Source organism: Chiloscyllium plagiosum, unplaced genomic scaffold, assembly GCF_037043375.1.
Source record: "Chiloscyllium plagiosum isolate Xiang-an unplaced genomic scaffold, Cpla_swu_hap1 HiC_scaffold_26, whole genome shotgun sequence".
In the NCBI taxonomy this organism is placed as follows: domain Eukaryota; kingdom Metazoa; phylum Chordata; class Chondrichthyes; order Orectolobiformes; family Hemiscylliidae; genus Chiloscyllium; species Chiloscyllium plagiosum.
The window spans coordinates 37,257,338-37,282,639 of record NW_028270164.1 but is presented as its reverse complement, the minus strand read 5'-3'; the positions used below and the strand labels follow the sequence as shown (position 1 = coordinate 37,282,639).

The following is a 25,302-nucleotide window of genomic DNA, read 5'->3' as shown; positions in this document are numbered from 1 at the left end:
TGGATTCAACAGTTTTCAATGAGGAAACCCTAGAAGCATTCTGAGACAAGTCACTATAGTCCCAAGCCCTGGAATTTTTAAACAAAGGTCAAGCAGATAATTTAAGTTATCCTACCTGAAATTGAAATGCATTGTCCGGCTCATCTTCACTAAAGGGCTGTGAATCATGCTCTCAATAACAACGCAATACTTTCTTCAGTTTCATTTGGAACACATAATGATATTCATTAACGAGCACAGAGTTAGGCCTAATCACATCCATTCAACTGTTTCACAATCAGAAAATGAGCCACATGGAGAAGTGCAACTTGAGCTGCTCCCAGTCACTCCCTTTGATAGCTTTCAGCTGCAGCCTTAAATTCAAAACAGCAGACTGACCAATAAATTTTCCATCCACCCTTGTGGATAAACGCATCGCTGTTCAACCACGAACAATGTATTTATGGTTCTGTTTTTTTTGCTTAGTTAAGCCAGGTCTTCAATTTGGAATAAATGATTCGAACAAAATTCTTCCACCAATGAAGTGACCCCTCTGTTTGCCTGAGACAACTGTGTTAATTGAATCAATGTGGTTTATCTGGGAGCACAATCCCACCCCTGACCAGCATACACACATTTTCCTGGATTCTTTTACTTCAACCGAAACAATATTCATTTTTTTAACCACAACCTGTTGCTGCTTTTTGAGCCAAAGCACACTTATTAGAAAACCAAAAGGGACAAAAAGAGAAAGTCTTCAGTGAATGAATAAGAAAAAGGGTTTGAAATGGAAAATACAAACACTATCTGCTCCAAAATGGAAATTTAGATTATCTTTATTATTTGCAGTGACTTTTTAAGTAGCTTTTTGCATTGAGGGAACTGATCGCAACGCCACAAATAACATAACGAACTTCTCTAAATATTTGACTCTTTTACACTCGCCATTTGTCTATCTCATTTATGTACTGTTTTGAGAACATACTGACCACGTAGGTGAACACTGCAATCATTCTGCACTGTTTTCTCCCATTATCTGAAAGCCATCGGAGAAACTTAACAGCAAAAAAGCAATCCACAACAATGAATTAAAAATAAGGGGGAAGAAAATATGAGCAGGCAGTAAACAGTAAAGTAAGAAAGGAGAGTTGATTAATGAATGTAATAAAAATGGACAAAAATGAATGAAACCCCAATGTTTGAAAGAAAGATAAAGAGCTAAAAAGGTGAACAATTGATGAGAACCATATTTAAACATACATGATCAAAGGGAAAGTTATAATGGTGGACTTTGCCTTTACCATAGTTATTGCCACTTCATTAAGATCTTTTTTACGATATATTACAACTGACAATCTTTTGATCTTACATCCAAGCCCTAATCAGAATTAGCAATGCATTGATTAAAAAAAATTGAATGCCTGTCGGCAGTCAGAATAAAGGGATGCTCTCAAATAGTTATTTTTAAAAACTGAAATATTTAAATGAAAAATGTTAAATTTTGCATTTTGAGCTAAAATTAAATGTTGCCCCGAATAGCTGTTATTGCTAGCCATCTACGTTTATTCCAAAATAAATTGCAACTTTTCATTCCATAGCTAACTCTGATTATGCTAAGATGTAGCGATGTTTTTAAAGTCTTTTAAAAGTGAATTGCAAGACGTTGTTTAATTTTAAGCAATAATTCCAATTTTAGTTCCAAATACTTGTCAAAGGAAATTAATATTAATTCACAATTAACATTATAACTGTTAAGTATGTTGTGAAGTACTGCACATACAATTTTTAAACATTGCATGAGCAAACTTTATTGCACATCAGCTGTTAATGTGGCACAAGACAAAAGGATATTAGATTACCATTTATCAGTTGGGTGCATGACAACTAAAACTGTTTCTTGAGGAAATATTAAGTGTTGAAATGAATACTTCTTTCCTTAAAACTGACAGGAAAATAATCCATGACTTGAACAAATTAGCTGCAGTTTGCCTGTATTAGTATATAAATATCATGAATATATATAAATGGATGCAATTATTTCAAAGTGTATTTTCAAACAGCGTCTTGGAGAGTTTGAATAATTTTACTCAACTGAACTAATATCTTAGTGCTGCTTATATGAAATAGGCAATACGTTATATCCCAGCTCGAGATAGTAAAGGAGTGGAGTTGAAATATTAAATTCAGTATTTTTACAAAGCAATGAACTGGCAATTACAAACAGTCTCACTGCTAAGAGCAGCGTAACAGTAAAAATAAAATTCTATCCACCATCAAATATTGATACGGTAGTAAATGGTGCAAAGTGAGCAATCTGCAGACCATGTCCAGTTCGATTTGGAAACGGTTATTTGAGAAGTGGAAATGCCAAATAATTTCTCTTAATGCCAGTGGTAAAATTAATTGCCTGGCTAATCCTTTTTTTTGCAAACACGTGTAAGAATTACATAAACAATATCAAATGCAATTGAGCTGATGACCCTGTAACAGGAATAATACTGATCCTCTCCCTTTACAAAAAGTAAGTTATCTAAACTCTCCCTGTAAAGTGACTGCTTTTTATATTTCTTGTGTTAACTCTAACCCTTCCCCTCTGGCTGGGTATTTGGATCTTTTCCATATGAAAGCATGGTAACTTTTTACATTGTCATGTCCAAACTGGTTAAATATAATGCAACCTCAGTGACGCATATATAATTAACACTATACTACTCATGATTGCCCGTGTAGTAACAGAATAATTTATTTCTGGAAACATTTTGAGTTACAGCTCTCCCACAGAGCACTTCCCATTGGTTACACATGGCCCACAAACTAAATAGATACCACTGAAATCCAAATGCTGAAAGATGTGTTCAATTTTATATTAGACTATTACATTGAATGGCAACTGTACTGATGGATTACTGTGGTTCATCATAATGTAATATATCCATCATTTCATACAGACATTTTCTTATTTTCCAGAGGATTTTATGACCAATATATGCCTGTGATTGGTGTTAGGGAATTCATTCTCCAAATTTCAATTCTAACTGCCACCAAGGCATCTTTTGTTTCAACACTAGGGAATTGTACAGTGGTGAGCCAACTGGCTGGGTTCCATATGAATGTATCTGCAGCTGTTCATCTACAAATGTACATCAGTTAAACGCTTCTTAACCCTTTGTGAACTACAGTGGTTTTACATAATGTTGGTGCACTGTGGTGAGGCCATAAGACCATAAGATATAGGAGCAGAAATTTGGCCTTACAGCCTATCGAGTCTGCTCTGCCATTCAATCATGGCTGATAAGTGTCTCAACCCCATTCTCCCTCTTTATCCCGTAACCCTTAATCCCCTTGATACTCAAGAACCAATCTATCTCCGTCTTAAATATCATCTGCAAACTTAGCCAGAATACCCTCAGTTCCTTCATTAGATCGTTAATGTATAAAGTGAAAACATAGAACATAGAACGTTACAGTGCAGTACAGGCCCTTTGGCCCTCAATGTTGCATCGACCTGTGAAAATAATCTGATGCCCATTTAACCTACACCGTTCCATTATTATCTATTTGTATGTCCAATGCCCATTCGAATGTCCTTAAAGTTGGTGAGTCTACTACCGTTACAGGCAGGCTGTTCCACACCCCTACTACTCTCTGAATGAAGAAGCTACCCAAAACAGTCTTAAATCTATCACCCCTTAATTTAAAGCTATGTCTCCTTGTGTTAGCCTTCACCATCTGAAGAAGAAGTCTCTCACCGTCCACCCTATCTAACCCTCTGATTATCTTGTACGTCTCGAATAAGTTATCTCTCAACCTTCTTCTGTCCAATGAAAACAGCTTCAGTTCCCTCAGCCTTTCCTTGTAAGACCTTCCTTCCATCTCCTCTGAACCCTTTCCAAAGCTTACACATCCTTCCTATAATGCAGTGACCAGAACTGCACGCAATACTTCAGGTACGGCCTTACCAGTGTCTTGTACAATTGAAGCATGACCTCGTGGCTCCTCAATTTAATCCCCCTACCAATTAATGCCAATACACTATATGCCTTCTTAACAACCCCAACAACCTGCATGGCAACTTTCAGGGATTTATGCACCAGGACAGAGAGATCTCTATTCATCGCCACTACCAAGAATTTTACCATTAGCCCAGTACTCTGCATCCCTGTTATTTCTTCCAAAGTGAACTACCTCATGCTTTTCCACATTAAACTCCATTTGCCACTTTGCAGCGCAGCTCTGCATCTTTTAATGTCCCTCTGTAACCCACAACATCCTTCAGAACAATCCACAACTCTGCCTATCTTAGTGTCATCCGCAAATTTACTAACCCATCCTTCTATGCCCACATCAGATCATTTATAAAGATGACAAACAGCAGTGGTCCAAAACAGATCCTTGTGGCACACCACTGGTAACTGAGCTCCAGAATGAATATTTCCCATCCACCACCACCTTCTGTCTTCTTTCAGCTAGCCAATTTCTGATCCAAAACACAAATCACCTTCAATCCAGAAACTCTGTATTTTGTGCAATAGCCTACCATGTGGAACCTTATTGAATGCCTTACTGAAGTCTATATACACCACATCAACCGCTTTACCTTCGTCCACTTGTTTTGTCACCTTCTTGTAGAACTCAATAAGACCAGCAAGACATGATCTACCCTTCACAAAACTGTCTATCAAAACTTACTATCCCTAATCAAATTATTCCATTCCAGATGATTATAAATCCGATATCTTATAACCTTTTCCAGCACCTTACCCACAACCAAAGCAAGGCTCACTGGCCTATAATTACCAGGGTTATCCCAACTCCCCTTCTTAAACAAGGGAACAACATTTGCTATCCTCCAGTCTTCTGGCCCTACTCCTTTCGACAATGATGACATAAAGATAAAAGCCAAAGGCGCTGCAATCTCCTCCCTGGCTTCCCAGAGAATCAGAGGATAAATCCCATCTAAACTACTTGAACTATAGTATTCCCAGTCAATATTGGGGCAGTTAAAGTCCCCCATAACAACTACCCTGTTACTCTCACTCCTATTGAGAATCATCTTTGTTATCCTTTCCTCGACATCCCTAGAACTATTCGGAGGCCTATAGAAAACTCCCAACAGAGTGACCTCTCCTTTCCTGTTTCTAACCTCAGCCCAAACTACCTCAGTGGGGGAGTCCTCAAACATTCTCTCAGCTGCCGTAACACTACCCTTGATTAACAATGCCACATCCCCTCTTTTACCATCATGTCTGTTCTTGCTGAAACATCTAAATCCCAGAGTCTGCAACAATAAATCCCAGGTACCAACTCATGCTGCAAGTTCATCCACCTTATTTCAGATGCTCTTGACAATTGAAGTACACACATTTCAAGCCAACATCCTGATTGCCAGTGCCCTCTCGCGACCTTGTAAACCTATCCCTGACCTTACTACCCTCAACTTCCTGTACAGTGCAACTACAATTCAGTTTCCCATCCCCCCGCTGCATTAGTTTAAACTGCCCGGAAGAGCATTAGTAAACTTGCCCCTCAGGATATTGGTGCCCCTCTGGTTCAGATGAAGACTATCCTGTTTGCAGAGGTTCCACCTACCCCAGAAAGAGCTCCAATTATCCAAGAATCCAAAACCCTCCCTCCTGTACCATCCCTGCAGCCACATGTTCAGCTTCACTCTCTCCCTGTTCCTCGCTTCACTAGCACATGGCACAGGTAATAAACCAGAAATAACAACTCTGTTTGTTATAGCCCTATGTTTCCAACCTAGCTCCCTGAATTTCTGCCCAAGATCCCCACTTTTCTTCCTACCATATGCGGTTGGTGCCTATGTGGACCATGACTTGGGGATGCTCCCCCTCCCCCTCAAAGATCCGAAAACACGATCAGAAACATCACTAGCCCTGGCACCTGGGAGGCAACACACTAATTGTGAGTCTCTCTCGTTCCCACAAAACCTCCTATCTGTCCCCCTCTCTATACAGTCTCCAATGGCTAAAGCTCTGCTCCTCTTTCCCCCTCCCCTCTGAGCAGCAGGGACAGACTCTGTGACAGAAGCATGTGCCCCTTTGATTATCCCTGGTAAATCACCCCCCCACCCCCCCACTCAATCGTATCCAAAATGGTATATTTGTTGTTGAGGGGAACCACCACAGGAGATCCCTGCACAGCCTGCCGGTTCCCTTTCCTATCCCTGATGGTAACCCATCTACCTTCTTCATGTGGCTGTGGAGTAACTACCTCCCTGTAACTCCTCTCAATAACTCCTCCCGAAGGATCTGAGTCCATCAGCTCCAGTTCCAGTTCCCTGAGACGGTTCTCGAGGAGCTGGAGTTGAGTGCATTTCCCACAAATGAAGTCAGCAGGGACACCAGAGGTGAGCCTTACCTCCCACATACTGCAGGAGGAACATTCAACTGCCCTAACCTCCATTCTCACTATGCTAAATTCCCAAATAAACTGCTGAGAAAATGAAACATGAGAAATTGAAAAGTTGTGGTCCCAACACAGTCTTAGGGAACACCACTCGTCACTGGCTGCCATTTAATTCTGCACTGTTGCCGAAATTAGTAACTTCTGCCATTTCAGTTCTAAATCATAGAATTATAGAATCCCTATGGTATGGAAGCAGGCTATTTGACCCACTGAGTCCATATTAACCCTCCAAAGAACATCCCACCCAGACCCATCCCCCAACACTGTCCTGAAACTCTGAATTTCCCAGGGCTAATCCACTTAGCCTACATATCCCTGGATAAAATGAGCCTTCTTGGCACGGTAGCACAGTGGTTAGCACTGCTGCCTCACAGAGCCAGAGACCTGGGTTCAATTCCAGCCTCAGGCGACTGACTGTGTAGAGTTTGCACACTCTCCCCGTGTCTGCGTGGGTTTCCTCCCGGTGCTCTGGTTTCCTCCCACAGTCCAAAAATGTGCAGATTAGGTGAATTGGCCATGCTAAATTGCCCGTAGTGTTAGGTGCAGGGGTAAATGTAGAGGAATGGGTCTGGGTGTGTTGCTCTTCGGAGTGTCGGTGTGGACTTGTTGGGCCGAAGGGCCTGTTTCCACACTGTAAGTAAGTAATCTCATTTCTCCATCGCCAAACCATTATCATCAGATGCCTGGAGGAAGAACGCCTCATATTCTGTGTTGGGACCCTGCAACCACATGGGATCAATGTGGATTTCACCAATTTTCTCATTTCCCCTCCCCCCACAGTATCCCAGTCCCAAGTCTTCAACTCAGCCGCACCCTCCTGACCTGTCCGTTGACTCCACCTTTCTCTCCGACCTATCACCTTCTCCCTCACCTTCATCCACCTATCACATTCTCAGCTACCTGCCCCCCCCCCCCCCCCCCCAACCGCACCCACGTCCCACTTATCTCTCAGCACCCCAGTTCACAAGCCTCATTCCTGATGAAGGGTTTATGCTTGAAACATTGATTCTCCTGCTCCTTGGATGCTGCCTAACCTGCTGTGCTTTTCCAGCACTACACTCCTGACTCTGGACTGTGGGAGGCAATTGGAGCACCTGAAGGAAATCCATGCTGACATGGGGATAACGTGCAAACTCCACCTAGACAGTTGCCAGAGACTGGAATTGAATCCGGGTCTCTGGCGCTCTGAGCCACCGTACCACCCAAATATTTCAAGAATATTCCCAATACTGATATTTTGGACTAAAAACACATACTAATGTAATCAATTATGCTGTAAGTGCTTGGTGTTTTCTAGGTTACAATATTCACTGAACTCAACTAGTATCAAGCAATATTGTACCAAATGACAGAACATTAAAGAATATTCTTTTGTGAAATTGATTTTTTTAAATATTCATGCCTAACACACCGTCCTGGCTTGGAAATACATTGCTACTCCTTTATTGCTTCTGAGACTAAATCCTTGAACTCCCAGCACTATCAACATTGTGAATATGCTTATATCACAAGGACTGCAGTAGTTCAAGTAAGCAGCTCATGACCACTTCTCATCAATTAGTAGGAAAAGACTACAAATGCTGGCCTTGTCAATGATGCTCACATCCCACGAATGAATTAACAACCTAATCCTTGTTTATAAAAACAATGATCAGTGTTCTTTGGTGTTGATCCAAAGGACAGTATTTAAAGAGTGTAACTACAATTTGTCTACATATTATGCATCTGTAAAATGAGTTTCACATGCAATGCACACTGACTTAATCAGTCAAGCAACTTATTAATTACTATTTGTTTGTTAGACAACACTATTCAGCACAGCCCAATATCAAACCTGCACAATATATTCTCAATACTATTTGTCACACTCCGAATTGGACAATAATGCTGATATCCAGTAAGTGAGCAGGAACATATGGCTGCATTTTTAAATAGATAGTGAATTTGTAATTATGCTCTTGTCAGACATTCCTCATGTCAACTTATATCAACTATACTTTCAGCACCTAACTGCTGTTCTTTCAGCACCCAATTTCCATCAACCTGAAAGTAATGCACTTAAATTGGTGGAACAACGCAACTGTCTGAGCAATTTCAATCATCCTTGTGATTGCCTTAGTTCTGAAATTGCTTTCTGATCTTGTTAAGCACAAAAGATTTCTTGATTGTGACCATCCTCATAGAGATTGAATGCTTTTAAAAAGAATGAATCATGAATTTCCAGTTCATGGTTGAAAGGACAACACAACAAAGTTTTATGTTTCAAAGATTTTACTGTAACACCAAACTGAACGAACTATTGATTAAACATTATTTTTGAAGGCTGCTTTACATCAAACCACAGAACAGAACTTTTCCCTTCTTAATTTCAACAGATCAAAAAAAAATCTTGAAGGTATGCTTTATATTTTCCTTGAAGTTGATTTTCAATTTTCCCAGAATCAGTCCAAAATGATTCTTAGTACTCCAGGGATTAAATATGATCATTTCCTTTCCCAGCTTGATTTTTTTTTTAAACTCTAGCGCTTTCTTTCATGATGGAAATTTTCCAGATTTCTTCCACTTGTTATCACCAGGCAAATCTTCGAACCTCATTATGACATCTCAGTATGTGCAGTTTTCCATGGTGAACCACAGAAATATTCAGCATTTGGCTGACAAACTGTGTACAGGAGTTATCAGGGATACCTCAAGTATCCTTCCCCTCTCAAAAATCATTTCAACAGCATTGTGAATCACATGGGCCTTATATCCATATAAAAAAGAGAAAGTAAGGACTGCAGATGCTGGAGATCAGAGTCAAGTGTGTGGTGCTGGAAAATAACATCCAAGGAGCAGGATGATGCCTGACCTGCTGTGTTTTTCCAGCACCACACTCTCATCCCATATAAAAGTGCTAATTTCCCCTGTGAACCCATCTCTGTTTTTCATCTTGGAATAAATGAACATTTTTAAGCATAAGAGTTTACAACCTAATATCCCCAATATGTTTTCAGGAACATTGGAGACTTCCACTTATTATACAGTATGCTGTTTCCAATCATAAACGCGTTGCATTTTTTTTTAAGGAACACAGTTTTGTCCCTCCGATGAAGATGTGCTTAAGAGCAATAATGATTTTAGTTCACTGAGTGGACTATGAATTGGATTTTTACAAAGAGACTCTTTTACAATACGTTACAATAATTTGAAATCACAGCTAAGGTGATGATAGAATTTGCACTTCTGCACATTTCAGATTCCAAACCCCATTGTGATCCGAGACAGCCTGCAAAATGCAAAGACTATAATTTCAAGGGATTGTCAAGGACTGGCATCTTCCATCTCATTAGCAAAGTAAACATGGAGCAATTAATTGAGACATTTCACAATTGGAGATAAGACCATAAGACATAGGAGTGGAAGTAAGGCCATTCAGCCCATCGAGTCCACTCCGCCATTCAATCATGGCTGATGGGCATTTCAACTCCACATGAGTTCAACTCCAGATGAGACTTTAAGGTTCATTGTTTAGACAATGAGGTTTTGGCGAGGATGACTTACAAATATGAGCAAATCTAATTAAGTTTGGAATACATTGGCAATAGCTTTTCCCAAATTTTAGACAGTTGGAGAAAGCAGGTCACATGACAAGCCGACTCTTCATATGTTTTAAGTACATGTTTTCTCAGTAATTGAGAGCAAGCAGCTGAGAGAAGAGTCCCTCCTATTTCTCCTAGTCTTCTACCTGATAAGCTTTGAGCCTTATTTATTGACAGAGAATACTCTGGGTCAGATATTGGTTGACTGTTATTTCTTAAAAGAATCCAATCTGATATTATCGTCTCTAAAAAACAATCAACTTTTTTGTCTACATCTAGAAATCTGAAGAACAGAGACTCCAAAATTTAGCTTGAATTCACCATGTTACTGAAGTCATTGTCTGCAAACAGCAAACTCATTTTTTTTAAACACATTATGATTTGGCCAATATATCCCTACTCTGTAATTTGTATTTAAGTACATGTGAACTTTAGGAGTGGGTGAGTGAGTGACTGTGTGCAGGTGTGTGTATGTATTTATGTACATTTGAACTTAGAGAGAGAGAGAGTGTGAGAAAGGGGAAAAGAGAGAGAGAGTCAATTTCATATTCGATAATTTCACTGAGATCAATCAAAGTTTAACTGACTAGCTTTCCCAGGAACTGACAATCTGTCAGATTATCATTACACTCCTATTTTTCTACATTAAGAAAGAGCTTCCCATTACTGGCAGGGGATTCCAATCACGGTTCTTGCAGAAATTCAGCGTACACCTTAAATACAACTGTGTCCTTGTAATGCAGGTCAGGACAGAGGGAAACTACATGTCTTTTCTCATGGCAGCAGTTGCTGTATTCTGTGATTTAAATGTACAGTAGCACAGATAGATGCTTTGACAGCTTCTGTGAAAGGCTATGTATTTTAGGGAAGTGAGTTAGAGTGCCAGATCAGTAGCATGCCAGGGAGCCAGTAGAGAGGGTGCCAGTGAGTGATTGAGTATTCAGCGTTAGTAGGGATGGTTGGTGGCCATTAAGTTCAGTGGGGAAAGAGATTTTGAGTCCAATAAGGATGTGTGGGTGGTGTGGTTTTGAGTCCCAGTCGGAAGGGCAGTCAGGGCAGGGGAGAGGGGTGTCAGATTACACGGGCTGGTATCAAGTTCCAGGAGTTGAGGGGAAGTCAGTTCCAGGCAACTGGGGAGAGGTATTGGGTCAGAGTCTGGGACTGTGAGGAGTCCATTGAAAATGTGCTTGGACACATGTGGCAATTGTTTGTGTGTGTGTGTGTAAGTAATGGCTGAGCCACAGTTAACTATTAAGTGGAACCTTTTGAATTCTCCAATTTAAATGTATACTTTCAGTAGTTTCCTGCAGAATTGTCCTTCAAAATCTTCAAATTGTCTCAGAGTCTGCTACATCCTCGATTCCCAGTGTTCTGATATGCAACTCCCAGCTTACTGCAAAAACAATTATATGGCCTTTGGAAACTCCAGGCCAATAAAGTAAGCTTCATTCTTTGTTCTAGTCAAGAAAATCTGGTTTTAAAATTGGTTATTGGTTCTTTCATGATCACAATGCATAAATAGTTAAGTACTCATTGAATTGACAAGTAATCCTTTTCAAACAAAACAACCTACTGCAGTCAAATGAGGAGAGGGAGCAAAGGGGAGCCATTTGACCTCTTCTTATCAGATTGCAACAACCCCCTTTTTATTGCAAGCAATTAAACTAGGCTGACTCATAACAGGTCAATGACCCATTTCATTTTACCTTAAAATTAAAAACCCAATCCTAAAACATAATAATTTTATTAACCATATAATTATAACATTTCCTGCAAGAAATGTGTGACCTACATCAAGTTACTGAATATGATACTGAATTTTCCATTAATATATTTAAAAGAAGCAATTTAGTAATTGTGCGCATGGTTTCCATTCTGGTATAGTGCATTAAAGTTGATGTATGTTTTGCAATATAAGTCTGTTCCTCACTAATCTAATTCAATATTACACTTCCCCACCTCATAGTAGACAATCATACTGCACTGGAACTTTGCCTATAATGTAATAAAAGAACCAAAGAATAAGCTAAAAGAAATTCTTGAAACCACCCCCTACAAAGCATGCAAAAGCCAAGTAAAGCATAAGGCAGTCCTTAGTATATTATCTCAAAATGGACCTTCAAAGAAATGGAACAGAACTCTGCAAAACTCTTAATGTTGAAGACAGAAACACTTGTATAAACATTCTCCATGAATTTTGTGAAATTTGCAAACAAGGAGCTCATATGCTGGGTGAGGATCAATTTCATTCACCACATGTGCGATATTTAGTTCTGTGTTGACTGGGATTCAATTTTGTATAACATGCTTACACTTCTATTATTAAGGATTTTAAAATAGGATGCAGAATTATTCTGTAATTCAATAAATAAATTATCTATTTTCAAAAACTATGTTTTATATTTATTACTGCTATGTAAGTCAAAACTTTACTTGGCCAACAATAATCGAGTATATAAATATTCCAACCTGCACATCTACGCTTGAAATTAGAGAACATTAAAATACCCAAGAACACCAAGTGCCTTGAGAATGGAACATATTCAGTTCTTTAAATTAGCGTTAGTTTGAAAGTTGTATTCTTTCACCAGATGAAGATTTTTAATTTCATTTAACAGACACTTCATGAAAAAAAATCAGTGAGGAATCCCTTATTTATTTGAAAATGAGAAAGACCAATTTATCATTCAGGCACCTTCAGTGCAATTATACCTTACGATACATTAATATATTTGATGTTTCGATCAAACATTAAACATCCTTGCAAAGTCATTTTGGATCAAATTGGATAAGCCCCAAAATACAGGTGCTGACACTGCAACGCTAGATCTATTGATAAATGCAAAGCCTGGCAGCTGACAATTTTACGCATCTTGTTCGTTAGAATGAATTTGCTCCTGGACCATGCTAACTATTGGCCGTGTGCACCAGTTCAGTATCATTATCATGGGCTGATGGGCTTGAAGGCAGGGAAGAGCTGCATAGTAAATCCAGGAGACAACCTGGAAAGCAGCTAACTCCCCACCCCTGCCTCTATCAGTTATACCAGCAACGTGCCTGACAACCCACCAGTGTCTGCCCACTCCCAGGCCTCATCCCATGATTGTGTTGGCTAGTGGTGGGCAAGGCTGGGGAGGGTGGTAGATTAGCCTCTATTTAACTAGCCCTCAGGGCCATTGGATGTAACACCCTCACAGGTTTCCAATCCCCTTCTCAAACTATGTTCTCCAAACCACTTGCCAGCCCACAAATACTCAAAGTTCCAGTTCATTGAAGTGCTCCTGACTGTCTGACTGCAGTAGAGGTAGTGCCCTTTGTTCCTCTCGGCATGGCCAGCACATAAAGAGCAGCCAGTCTTGGACTGGCACTGGCCCAGAAAGGATTGGAGACTGAAAGGGAGCGCAATGCCACATAGAATAAATTCAGGACCACAAGTAGCTAGCAGAACTTAAAGCTAGTGTGCACTGTGAATTAATCTATCCCTCTGCACACCTTCCCATAGGATGTGGTACAGCCTCTGACGAGCTGAGGGGCTGAGCCAGATACCAGGAGGCAAAAGACAAAACATAGAGCAGATGCCCAGAACATGTGAGTTGGAAATCTCCCACGGTGGGTGCATGAAGCTGCTAGACAACTAATGAGTTCAATAGTCCGCACCCCTGAGCCAGAGAAGCCTTATACAGAGACACAGTGAGAGACACAGAGAGGGAGAAGCAACCAGGATTGAGAGCACTGTTCCAGTCTGTCCAGAATTGCCAGGGTCATAAATAGCACAGACAAATGGCATTGAAGGTGGCTGTGAACTAGGACGTGCTAGTGCAGAGGTCAACTGGCTGCAGGTGACCTAGATGGACCATCTAGGCAAAATCAGAGTGATAGGCTGTGAGGAGGTGGAGTTGCTCTTTGTATCTAGAGACAAGGTAATCTTCATCTCTTAGTCATAGGAGGTTTGACGTTCCATCAACTAAACTGGTTAGGCTGATTAGGGATCAGAACTACACTCAACAACGGTATCCCAATGGATCTCGAACACTCCGTAAATATTTATTGCAGATGGTTCATTCCTTTTAGTTAGACTTTTCTATTAATGGCTATTCCAGTGAAATAAAGAATCCTTGTTTTATAATCCTCATGCAGCATATGCTTAAACTGCCAGTCTCAAAAGGGAAGTTACATTGTGACTGCATCAGCTGCTGGACATTGTGGCTGAAGAGAATGGGGCCTGGCCATGAGGGAGGAATGACACAACTGGAGAGAGAACATGTTCCAAAGTTTCCAGGTGCTGTGCTGGAAGGTTTGGTGAAATAAATAGAAAGGAAGAAAGGATGCTGTGTACCCTCAGGGGTGCATGTACATGCAGACTCTTACACAGATGTCCATGGGATCAGATAGCCATGGAGGTCAGCATTAGGCACAAAGCCCTGAGGATCAGGGTGACAGAGGTTACAATGAGTTCCCACAAGTGGTTTCAGCTGGCAGATGATGTCTCCATATGTAATACAGTAGCAACAGCACCACTCACCCCAGCTACTGTTCAAACACTTTTATTCATCATTTTGTTGAGTCTGAAAAACAGGCCTTCCACAACTGAACTTAACCTCATAAAGAATGGGTTGATACATAATGAACAGTTATTATGAAATGATTACTTTGTTAAAGTTTACAACACAAAATGCAATATTTCAGATCTTGTTACAAAAGAGGTTCATGAACTGAATGGGTTCCCCATCATAATCCTTGCAGAGGAGTGACCACTCCAGATTTCAAATACTGTCACTTAGTCTAATAAATTGGACCTGCTTACATAGCACCACCCCACATCTCCCAGCAGTTCACTAATGACAGGGATATTAGCCTAACAGATTATATGGAACTTACTGATGCACTACTCTCTCTACTGCATGACAGAAGTGACACACAAGCAGGAAGTGAGGGCACACCTCCATGACTCATCCCACTGAAGCATTAGGACATGACCAGCAACAGAGCTTGAAAGCACTAATAATAGTATCCACAGACTTAATCCTCCTCCTTCTCAGGACTCATTACCCCTATCCAATACTCTCTCCTGATTCACGAGCTGAAATGCATGTGCTCAGCCTTTCTTCTGTTCCCTCGCAAGAGAGAATAAAATATAGTTTCTTCTCATCAAGTTGGGAGCCTCAATGACCTCCCTAACATAACAATGAATAAAAATCTGTGAATTGCTGCAAATATTTCAAATAATTTTAAAAAGTCAGATACATAAAAGTTCATTGTCACAGTCACCTTCATAACCCGATGCAATAATCTTTGGTTTGCTTTGGTATTTTAGTTGTGATTGACTGATGGCAATTTTAATGGAAATGCCTTTACAGCAGCACAGAAATCACAGTTCTTTGTTAACATTCAGGTGAGTGAACAGTTGATGAACATCCTGGGTGGATATGCTCTCCTTTTGAAAGACCTTTCATCTTTACTCCTACTCCTTCCAGCAGCTTGCCCTGCTCTGTGAAGTTTCTAGCTTATTCACCCAGTTATGTTTTGATTTTAAAGCATTGCTGCAGATCCACCCATATTTTGAAGAAACTGGTTTATACATAAGCCTGACAGTCAACAAAAAGAAAGTCCTTTAGCATTTGTCACATCATTCCTATAAACGTTTTCAACTTGAAACAACATGGAAAACACAAAGCATTTTTAAGAATCATAGCAAGAAGAATCAGCTACTAATAAACCTGTAAAGAACTGAGAATTGCTTTAAATCAGATAGTGGAGTTTTCCTTTTGTCGATGCATGTGTTCAATAGTATGAATTAGAAGGGGCACTGGCGATGCTACTGAATCTCAAAATGGCAGGCAGATGCTAAGTTAATACTGATTGGAATCATAATCTGCCTTTTCTACATGGATTCAGTAGACAAACAACTGTACTAATATGACAAGGTATGATTCAGTATTATTGCCAGTGTATGTCACTGATGCCAAAAAGATTGTGTTAATCAGCTGGATCTCTAGCTCTGTGTTTTGAAAAGTTGTAATTTTGTGAAAAGGGATTAACTGTATCTAGTAACTATATTTTAGCACTGATAGATACCTTTAATAACCATGGACACTCATTCTACTTTGAAGGCTGGGACTCAATAACGTTAGAATGACAGGCTACAGGGAAACCCATTGAGTCTAGTAAACTACTTTTAAAACTTAACTCAAAACATTTACAATGTATAAATAAGAAATGTTTCGTATGGTCATGGGCTGCTTATTTACACTTTCTGAATGTACATCTAACTTGGCAAGTCCCAAACAGAAAATATATTTTAGATGAATTTGAAACTAAAGAACAGGAGAGCTTAATGTAATTGACATGGGCAAGAGTCAATCAGAGGGAGTCTAATCAACTGGCTTGAAGATGAATTTGCATTAAGTAAAATCCAAACTGATAGGCAATTTGACTTCATTTCTGAAATATAAAACATTCTGAATAACTATCTTTATTTGCTTTTTTCATGGTCAACTAAAGAAAGGCTAAGTGCCATAAAACGTAAACTGCATGCAGTAATATTCACTTTTAATATTTCACAATAAATCAGCCAGAGAAACAAATAGCTTTCCAATTTAAATTGGAAATCCATCTGCACAACGATGCAATGGTTCAAGGAAAGACCCACAGCCACTCCCTTCGGGTAAATAGAGATTAGCACTAAATGCAGTTTTACCAGCATCGCCCGTAACCTGTGAATAAATTAACAAACAGCACTAACCTTTGCTTCTGTACAACTTCAAAGGGAGCAAGATTAAGACTTAAATTTTTCTTCCGTACAGTTTTCAATCAGATGCCCCATTATGGCAATGGGAAGCTCAATCGATTATGAGCATTGTCCTTTATTAATATAAAGCTGACAAACTGCAGGCAAAGCAAAGGAGCCCCAGGGAAACCTAACGGCTCCTAGCTGCTGACTATCACCTTCTCCTGTGTCCTATTGATAGGTTTGCCTGACTGGTCATTCGGAACTGGTTATTTTCATGTCCTTGGAAACATAAAAGTTAACAGCATAATGAAGGCCATTTGGTCCATTATGTCAGAACTAATCCTCCATTAAAGCAATCTAAAATTAAGCCCACAGCCTTGTACGTCTCTTAAGTTCAATTTTTGATTTGTCTTTGTGTGCCTAACCACTTTTCCCTTGAGAGAAGAATTGGTTTCTGCCCCAGTATAATAGTTTGTCATTGTCAGTTCTACAGCCATTTTCCTCACTTCTAATTTGCACACTTCCTGCATACTCAGCCGTGACTTGCTGCTGTTTCAGACAAAACAATCAATGGATTGTGTTTGGAAAGATTTTGCAGGAATTAGATGCCACTGGAAGTGCTCGTTATATATATCTTGCACATTTAAAATTATCTACTTTATCTTTCAATTGAACAGTTTAATGTAATAATTTAAATTTGTGTAATGTTTTGATTTTATATCTATACTAACTTCCTGCTTATTCAAAACAGGAGGCCTCACTACAGTTTGCTAATGAATGACTAGTTCTGAAGCCAACTTGCTTTCTAGCACTTAGGCAGCATGAATGGCTTTGTCTTACCTAATAATGTGAGACAACCTCAGTTAACTGTGTTGAGAGCACCAAGGGTAGCAACTTGAAATGTCAGTGACTAGCAGTCATTAGGTACAAAGTTGATCGTTTTCTGTGAATGTTTCTGTTCAAAGGCTGCATGGTGAGGGAAGACCAGCAGCAGCAGGGTACATCAATCAGTTTAAGCAGAACTGCAGTTGATAAGGCAACTTGTGTGGTTGTAGGTAAAGGCAAGAAGAAAAAAATGTTTTGGAAATGCTTGATAATTATTACGACTAGTTGGCCTTTTGAATCAATGTTGTGGTGTGGGTTTTTATAAAGACTGAGAGCTATTAGCTATTCCCTCACCATTACCCTTTGAACAGAAACATGCACAGGAAATGATCAACTTTGTTCCTAAAGACTGCTAGTCACTGACATTTCAAGTTGTTGCCCCTTGCTGCTCTCAACACAGTTAACTGAGGTTGTCTCACATTATTGGTCATCATTAATGGCCGCTATGTACTGGAAAAAGGTATTGTCTTCAGAACTAATCATTCATTAGCAAACTGTGGAGAGGCCTCCTGCTTGAATAAACAAGAAGTTAACGTAAGTACAAAATCAAAGCATGACACATTTTAAAAATAATTTCATTGTTCAATTGAGAAATGAAGTAGATCATTTTAATATTTGCAAGAAATATATAATCCGCACTTTCACTTGGCATCTATTGCCTGTAAAATCTTTCCAAACTGTTGATCAGATGGATATCAGGGGTCACTTAGTAGGATCACCATTTAATGGGATCAGTATCCAGTGATGCTCCACTGAAAGCTGCTCTCATGATGGCAACAGTGCAGTTACAAAATGCCAAATGATCCTCACTGGTGACAGGAGGATCAGGACTTTTGCAGCAGAAGCAGTGGCAGTACTGCACAGTCGCAGGTGGTTGTCACAGATATTCCTCCACCTTCTTAATTTTCTCCATGGCCATCTGGAAGAAGACTTCGAGTATGCTCCAATTTTTAAAAACTGTTGATTGGAAAGAGCCCTCAATTGAGAAAAGCAAATGATTCACTCCTTTCCCAGCTTTCTGCACTTCATGAATTTCAAAATGGTTTGGTTTTTTGCTCCCCTACATCATTCCTGTACTTGCCACTGTGTGCAGTATAGAAATATCTAATGCAGTGCTAAGAAATAGATGCAAAGAAAATCCTTTTTAATCTGGGATTATAGCAACTAAAATTTTCATTGTTTTAACCAATGTCAAAACTCATAGCAATCAGTACGCTAGATCACATTCTCCTTTGGAAACCCCCAGCAAGGCCCTGTACTCCCTTATCAAAATGCTTTTTTTTAAACTGTCCCTTTATTCAGGGGGTTATGGAGGTTGAATCGTTATGACCCTAACTCAGGAGGTCATCATGATCATTTTTATGCATCACATTCCATGTCAAAAAACTCCAGTAGGGTTGCACAAAAACATGTCTCACTCTCTCACACACACAACCCATTCGTTTATAGTAGATTATTTGCATTTAAGTAGCCCCTTTAATGTAAGCATTTTTATAGAGCTTTAATCAAAAAATACTAAGACACTCCAATCTCACACTGATTGATTTACTTATTGTCACGTGTACCAAAGTACAATGAAAAGCTTTGTTTATGAGCAGTACAGGCAGATCATAGTAAGCAAGGATGTACAGAACAAAAGATTTAGACAGAGGCAGATAGGTAACATTTTACAGGGCATACATGAGAAATCAATGTTAGCAAGGTCAGCATTATTTGAGGCTGAAGAGTCTATTCATCAGTCTAGTAACAGCCGGGCAGGGCAGTGAGCCGTGGAATTAGATTCCACGGATGGAAGGTTGGCTCCTGGGATGGCCTGGGCTGCGCACACCACCCTCTGTAGTTTCCTACAATCCTGGGCACAATAGTTGCCATTCCAGGCCGTTTTCCACGCGGACAGCGTGCTTTCAATTGTGCATCTATAGAAATTGGTGAGGGGCTTTATTGACATACCAAATTTCCTGACCCTGAAATAACTGCACAGAGGCCTAGATCCTGTCATTAAGTCACCCTTTATTTAGTTGTGCACAGTACACTGGCTGTGGCCAGCCAGCTTGGGGTCAGTTGCCTAAACTAAGGAGAATCTAATCTCCTGGTTATATTTATTTCTCAGATCAACCTGATTTACACACCTCTGGAGCAGGTAGGACTTGAACTTGGGCCTTCCAGTCCAGAGGTAGGGACATTACCACTGTACCACAAGAGGGCTTGGTCAGAGACTGCTTTCCTGATTAGCCCAGGTTAACCACCCCAATCAGGGGTCTCATAGGAAACAAGTTCCATTCACTACAGACTCCTAATTCAAAAATATTTTATATTAATAAAGTGCCTTGCATGTATTTTGTACAGAGGATCACAATAAGCTTTTGGCTGAGGAGCTGGAAGTTAACCCAAGTCTGAAAAGTGAGGGGCCTGAGCTTTAATCTAAACTATAGGCTAGATTTTCATGGAGCTGTGGAGACTTTGAGGACCACCAGAAATGAAGAAGAGGACCAGGATACAGAATCCTACTCTCAGTTCTGGCAGATTTCCATTTTGCCAGCAGGGGAAAGTGAGCATTGTATAAACTGCAAAAGTGAATTATGATAATTTGAGCAAATTAAACTCAATAGACAAAACAAGCACAAAAGAGATTGTAAAACCATTCGGTGTCATGAACACACATATTTGTTGACATAAACACTTAAGCACTTGAAGAGGCTGAAACGTATTGAATGGACTTTTATGAATAAGACTTATTAACCCAGTGAACTCTGTGATGGTTGTTGATGTTTTACTATGATGTGAACTGGTGAGTTGGCATGGAGGATGTAAGGGCAAAGGATGTGTTGGGGAACTTGAATCGTGATGAGCTGTCACTAAGTTGCAAGATGTGCTGTTAAGGGCATTGGTGTGAGCTGAGATATAGGTTAGAAGGGCCATGGGAAGTGGGTTGGGTTGTATAGATTAGGCCTAGCAAGTGGGTGGGTAATGTGTGGGAGATGTGAAGGATGAGGTATAAAGGATAGATGGCCTAATATTTGTCAAACTGAGATAAAATCCCCGAAAAAAGCCTGTAACTATTTCCAATCTGTGTCAGAGGAGATGACAGACTGAATTCCATCCCACATCCATGTATACCACATCCCGGTTACTAACCCCTCCCACTGAGAGAAAGATCATACCATCTGTGGCATGTTTTCTTAAGGTGAGTGTGTCAGACGGGGAGCTCCTAACTGGTGTCTACCTTGTGAAAGCCGTGAATATCCAGCCCTATATTTTTTAAACAAGACTTCTTCACATATTTAATAAAAGCATTATCTTCATTCAATACACATTAGGTATTCAGTCTCTATTAAGTCAATCCTTAGTGTGACATTACTTAATAACTGGACCAAAACTTGATAAATTTGCAAAACATAAGAGGTGTCACTTCATCTTCACCACTGGAAAATACTTTGCTTCCTTCTGTAACTGATGTTGACAGACAAGTTTAGTTCTTCCAGTCTATGGGATAGTTAGGGACTGGACATATGACTCAAGATATGGGACTAAATCCAAAGAGACATTTTTACCCCTTGGAAATTGGCTTAGAAATAAGCAACTCCCTTACTCCCTGGGCCATCTAGAGACTGGACAGTTCTAACTCACACCTGGATAGTTACTGATCAGATGGAAAAGTTCTAGCCTGACTCCTGCATAACTATACAACTGATCTCCCAGACTCCCATTCCCCTCCTTCAGTAGCCCCTCCTCCCCCACCCAAGCCTCCTCCAAACATGGCTGCCCAACTTGCCTACTTGACCCAACCTGACTATCACTGACCTGACAGCTCATCTCAATCTGATTGTCAACCTCAAATACCATCCACCGAATCCACCCAATCGCTCATTCACTAGCACCCAGAAAAACAGCTTAAATTTCACATCGGTGTTCACTAACACACTAAAATCTATCAAAATGCAACAGTTAATGCTGTAAAATACAGGCATGGCTTGTCTTCTCTTGACAAAGTTAAAAATCACATGCCAGGTTATGGTCCAACAGGTTTATTTGGAAGTACTAACTTTTGGAGCACTGCTCCTTTGTCAGGTAGCTAGTGGGGCAAGATCATACGACACAGAACTTATAGCACAAGATCATTGTGTCATGCAACTGAAATGATATATTGAACAAACCTAGATTGCTGTTAAGTCTTTCATCTTTTAGAATAAATTGCAGGTTTCAATTCATTAATATATAAATCCCAGAACTTCTTTCAAGTCACATTCCTAAGATAACTTAAAGTTTTATAAAAAAATGGTGAATCTCAGTTCAGACAATGCATTAAAGGTGTGAGGTTAGAGTCTGTCTGTATTCCAAGCTTGACTTAGACTGGTTCTATTTCCAAAGTAGGACTTTGCCATCGCACTTCTCCTCACAAACCAGTGCTACATAGAAGCAGCCTGATTTCAGATATACTCCACATTTTTGAAGATGCTGACAGTGTAAGACAAACATGTGGAGATTGGCTAAGACACAAAAATGCAGGGTCAAGGCAGCAATCCAACAGTGACTGCTGTTCCTCAGAAGACTTAGGCCAATGGTTATTGCCAGGCAAAATCAACCTTTAACAAGCTCTTGAGAAGCTAAAGATTCACTCTGGCCCAATTCCATTAATAATTGTAACCACAGGAGAAAACTGGATAAAATTGACTCACAAAAGATATAAAACTCCTTTGCTTTTTTTTAAGAGATTTCCTCACTGATTTCCTCAAATCCATTTTCCACTATAAAGTGGCTTTGACAAGGGAAATATGCTATTAATAAAGAAGATGCAATTCAAGTTCATGTTGATTGAACCTATTATATTTTCTGAAATAACTTATTACAAGAAGTCTTTTTTACAGAATGATTGCATTAGATTAGATTGTATTGCAATGTAATGACTTCTGTAGTATTTAATTATTAAGGCTTTTCAGAATCAATCCTCAGGACTACAACTAGCTTTGAATATCTGGATCAGATAATTTATTGCAAACGGCAAATAAATAATCAGGTAAAGTCATGAATTGTGTTTCATTACCTGTAGAATATACATTGTCACTTCAGTACAAGGATGCAAGTACTTACACAATGTATTTTTAAAAGTGCTGTAGTGATTGCCCTTGTAATTTGAGCTTATAATGAACTTAATATTGCATTGATGGTTGAATAAATCTAAAGGAAAATGTTTGCTGATGCTGCAAAGAGAGTTTTCGGATTTAAAGGCTCTTAAATGGGCTGAAAATGTTTACACAATTTATTAACTTTCTACAGCTAACTGAAGGCTTTAAGGCAAAGGCTTTTGCATCTATTTCACAATTAATTATCTGACATCTTGGAAATCTTACGGTGGAGTGGGTAGAACAAGAAGTTCAGGCTCCAAGTCCCACTCCAGAAATCCATGGCCAATTTAGGTACTTTCATCATGCAGCCAAAAAGACTGCTTCTTCCAATATTTGAATATATGCCAATGGCAGGCGGCAAGGAACAGAAAAAGTCCTGGTCAGCTATATGATGGAAAGACATTAAAGCCTTTGCCATCACTATCCATAGCTCCAAGCTACAGTGTGCATGAAAAAATGTTTGTTCCTACAACAAAACAGATTCGGTGGGAGGCCACTGGATGGCCAGCATGGATCACGTTGCTGACAACATGTGCTTCGATTCCTATTTGTGTTTGGTTGGATTCAGGATCTGCCTTCTTTCCCACCCATTACGAAGGTTGAAGCAACATGGGCTAGATCTGCCTTTCAGCAACGAACCCGAGGAGAACATATCAACATTACAGTGAAAGAAAGAGAAAGTAAAGTCCTTTAGTTTTGCTACCATGGAATTACAGTCTTGTTTTGGCTTTCTTTGGTTTAAAGTTTAAAGTTTAAGGGGAATCTGAATTACTTGCTCAGTGAAAGTTAAGCATATGTACATTGGATTAAAATTTAAACTATAGAAAGTGAAAAATAAAATATTGAAAGGTCACAGATCTAAAATATTCATTCTATTTCTTTCTCTACAGATGCTACCGGGTAAGATTTTCCACAATTTCAGATTTCCAATGTCCACAGCATTTTGCCTTTGCTCAACGTAATTCATATTTTGAAAAAAAAATCTATATTTCAAAGCTCCATCTACAAGTTTTATCTCAACCTGCATTCTGTATGTCGAGGAGTATATGTATACATCTATTTTATCTGCTAATATCTTTCTTTATCTTTCTATGGCATTAACATAAAATCAAGCAGTAGTAATCTTCAATGGTATATGGACAAAGCGACAATTCTGATCCACTTATAAATGAAGGTAGAAAATGTTATTCAAAGTAGATTTAAATTTGTTTAAAGTTCTTGTTGTGACAAATCTCTTGTTCCACGAGCAACACAAAGGTGTTAATATTAGACCCTGGTAAGATAATTTGCACTGACATTGCTAAAGTGTAAAACCACACCCACTGACATGCCACTTCTAACACAATTTTTAATGTCTGCATAACACTATGTGAATTACCTATGATTTGCCAAGGAAGTGCTGTATTATAAAGTGATTAACCTTACATCAAGAGTTTACTAGGATAACATAATTATAGCTGTGTTATTTGTGTGGGATTGATGGAATTTGCGAAGGGATTTTGGGAGGGCAGGGTGGCACTGTGGATGTTGGAACTAAAGTAAGTTAACGTCAAATCTGACAAAATTCCTAATTTAATAGATTAGGCATTCCACCTAGGCTTTAACTTCAAGTGTAAGATCATGGTAATAATAGTTCAAACAATGCCATCAGATTAATGAAAACACTTATCCCTGAGATAGGTTGAAACTTTATTGCTGGAACAGCACAGCAGGTCAGGCAGCATCCAGGGAACAGGAGATTCGACGTTTCGGGCACAGGCCCTTCTTCCAGGAAGAAGGGCCTGTGCCCGAAACGTCGAATCTCCTGTTCCCTGGATGCTGCCTGACCTGCTGTGCTGTTCCAGCAATAAAGTTTCAACTTTGATCTCCAGCATCTGCAGACCTCACTTTCTCCTCCCTGAGATAGACCAGGTATGGCGGGAATTTTACATAGCAACGGTTGAGTAGGATGCTAACAGATGCAGATGTACCCAAGAACTAAGTATGACATAGTAAAGTCCCACTGAAATACTAACTGGGTATGAAAGATTGGCTTAGTGGATGGGACAACATAAAGAAGTGTTATTTTGCAACTAAAGCATGGGGAGTTTTTCTCACTATAGACAGAAGTGTCAAACACCTAAAGGAACACCATAATGACAACCCTTAAGAATTACACAAAATGATATCTGACAAATTTCATTGTGAATCATAGGGCTCAACATTGGAAGACCCGTTTCGTCAGAGCTACTGGCAAATCAGAGGGCAGCAGTTTCTGGGTCCTTCAGATTGTCATGAGAGGACTAATCTTCAAGGCAATCAATGATAAGACTTCTCTCTTTGGGGTCATGCACAGTCAGGGCTGGGGTACAGGAGGATTGAGGGGTTGAAGGTGACAGCATCAGGGTCATTTTCAGTGGCAACTCCATTGGATCCTCATTCCTTCACCTGAATGATCCCAATTTGGGGTAAATGGTATCCCACCATAAAGTTGGCCGACAGGTCACTGAAGTTTCCCAGAGTCAGCCACTTTTCTTATTTGCTAGGGTGACAGATAATCTGACCAGTGGTGAGTCAAAGTCTTAAGTAGCTGTTAATT

At 39.7% G+C, this 25,302-nt stretch overlaps 1 protein-coding gene across 5 annotated transcripts in view; it reads right to left on the bottom strand.

The window, feature by feature from the left end:
- The window catches only part of LOC122563237 (neuron navigator 1), a 653,551-nt gene that overhangs the window by 244,962 nt on the left and 383,287 nt on the right, over positions 1–25,302 (bottom strand). Inside the window, exon 1 of one of the 5 annotated variants that reach the window (XM_087973630.1) lies at positions 116–242. The exons of the other annotated variants lie outside the window; for them this stretch is intronic. Coding sequence (XP_087829756.1) covers positions 116–168 — 53 coding nt within the window. The 5' untranslated portion in view covers positions 169–242. Of the gene's footprint in view, positions 1–115; positions 243–25,302 lie in introns of those variants that run through there. 5 annotated transcript variants of the gene reach the window in all.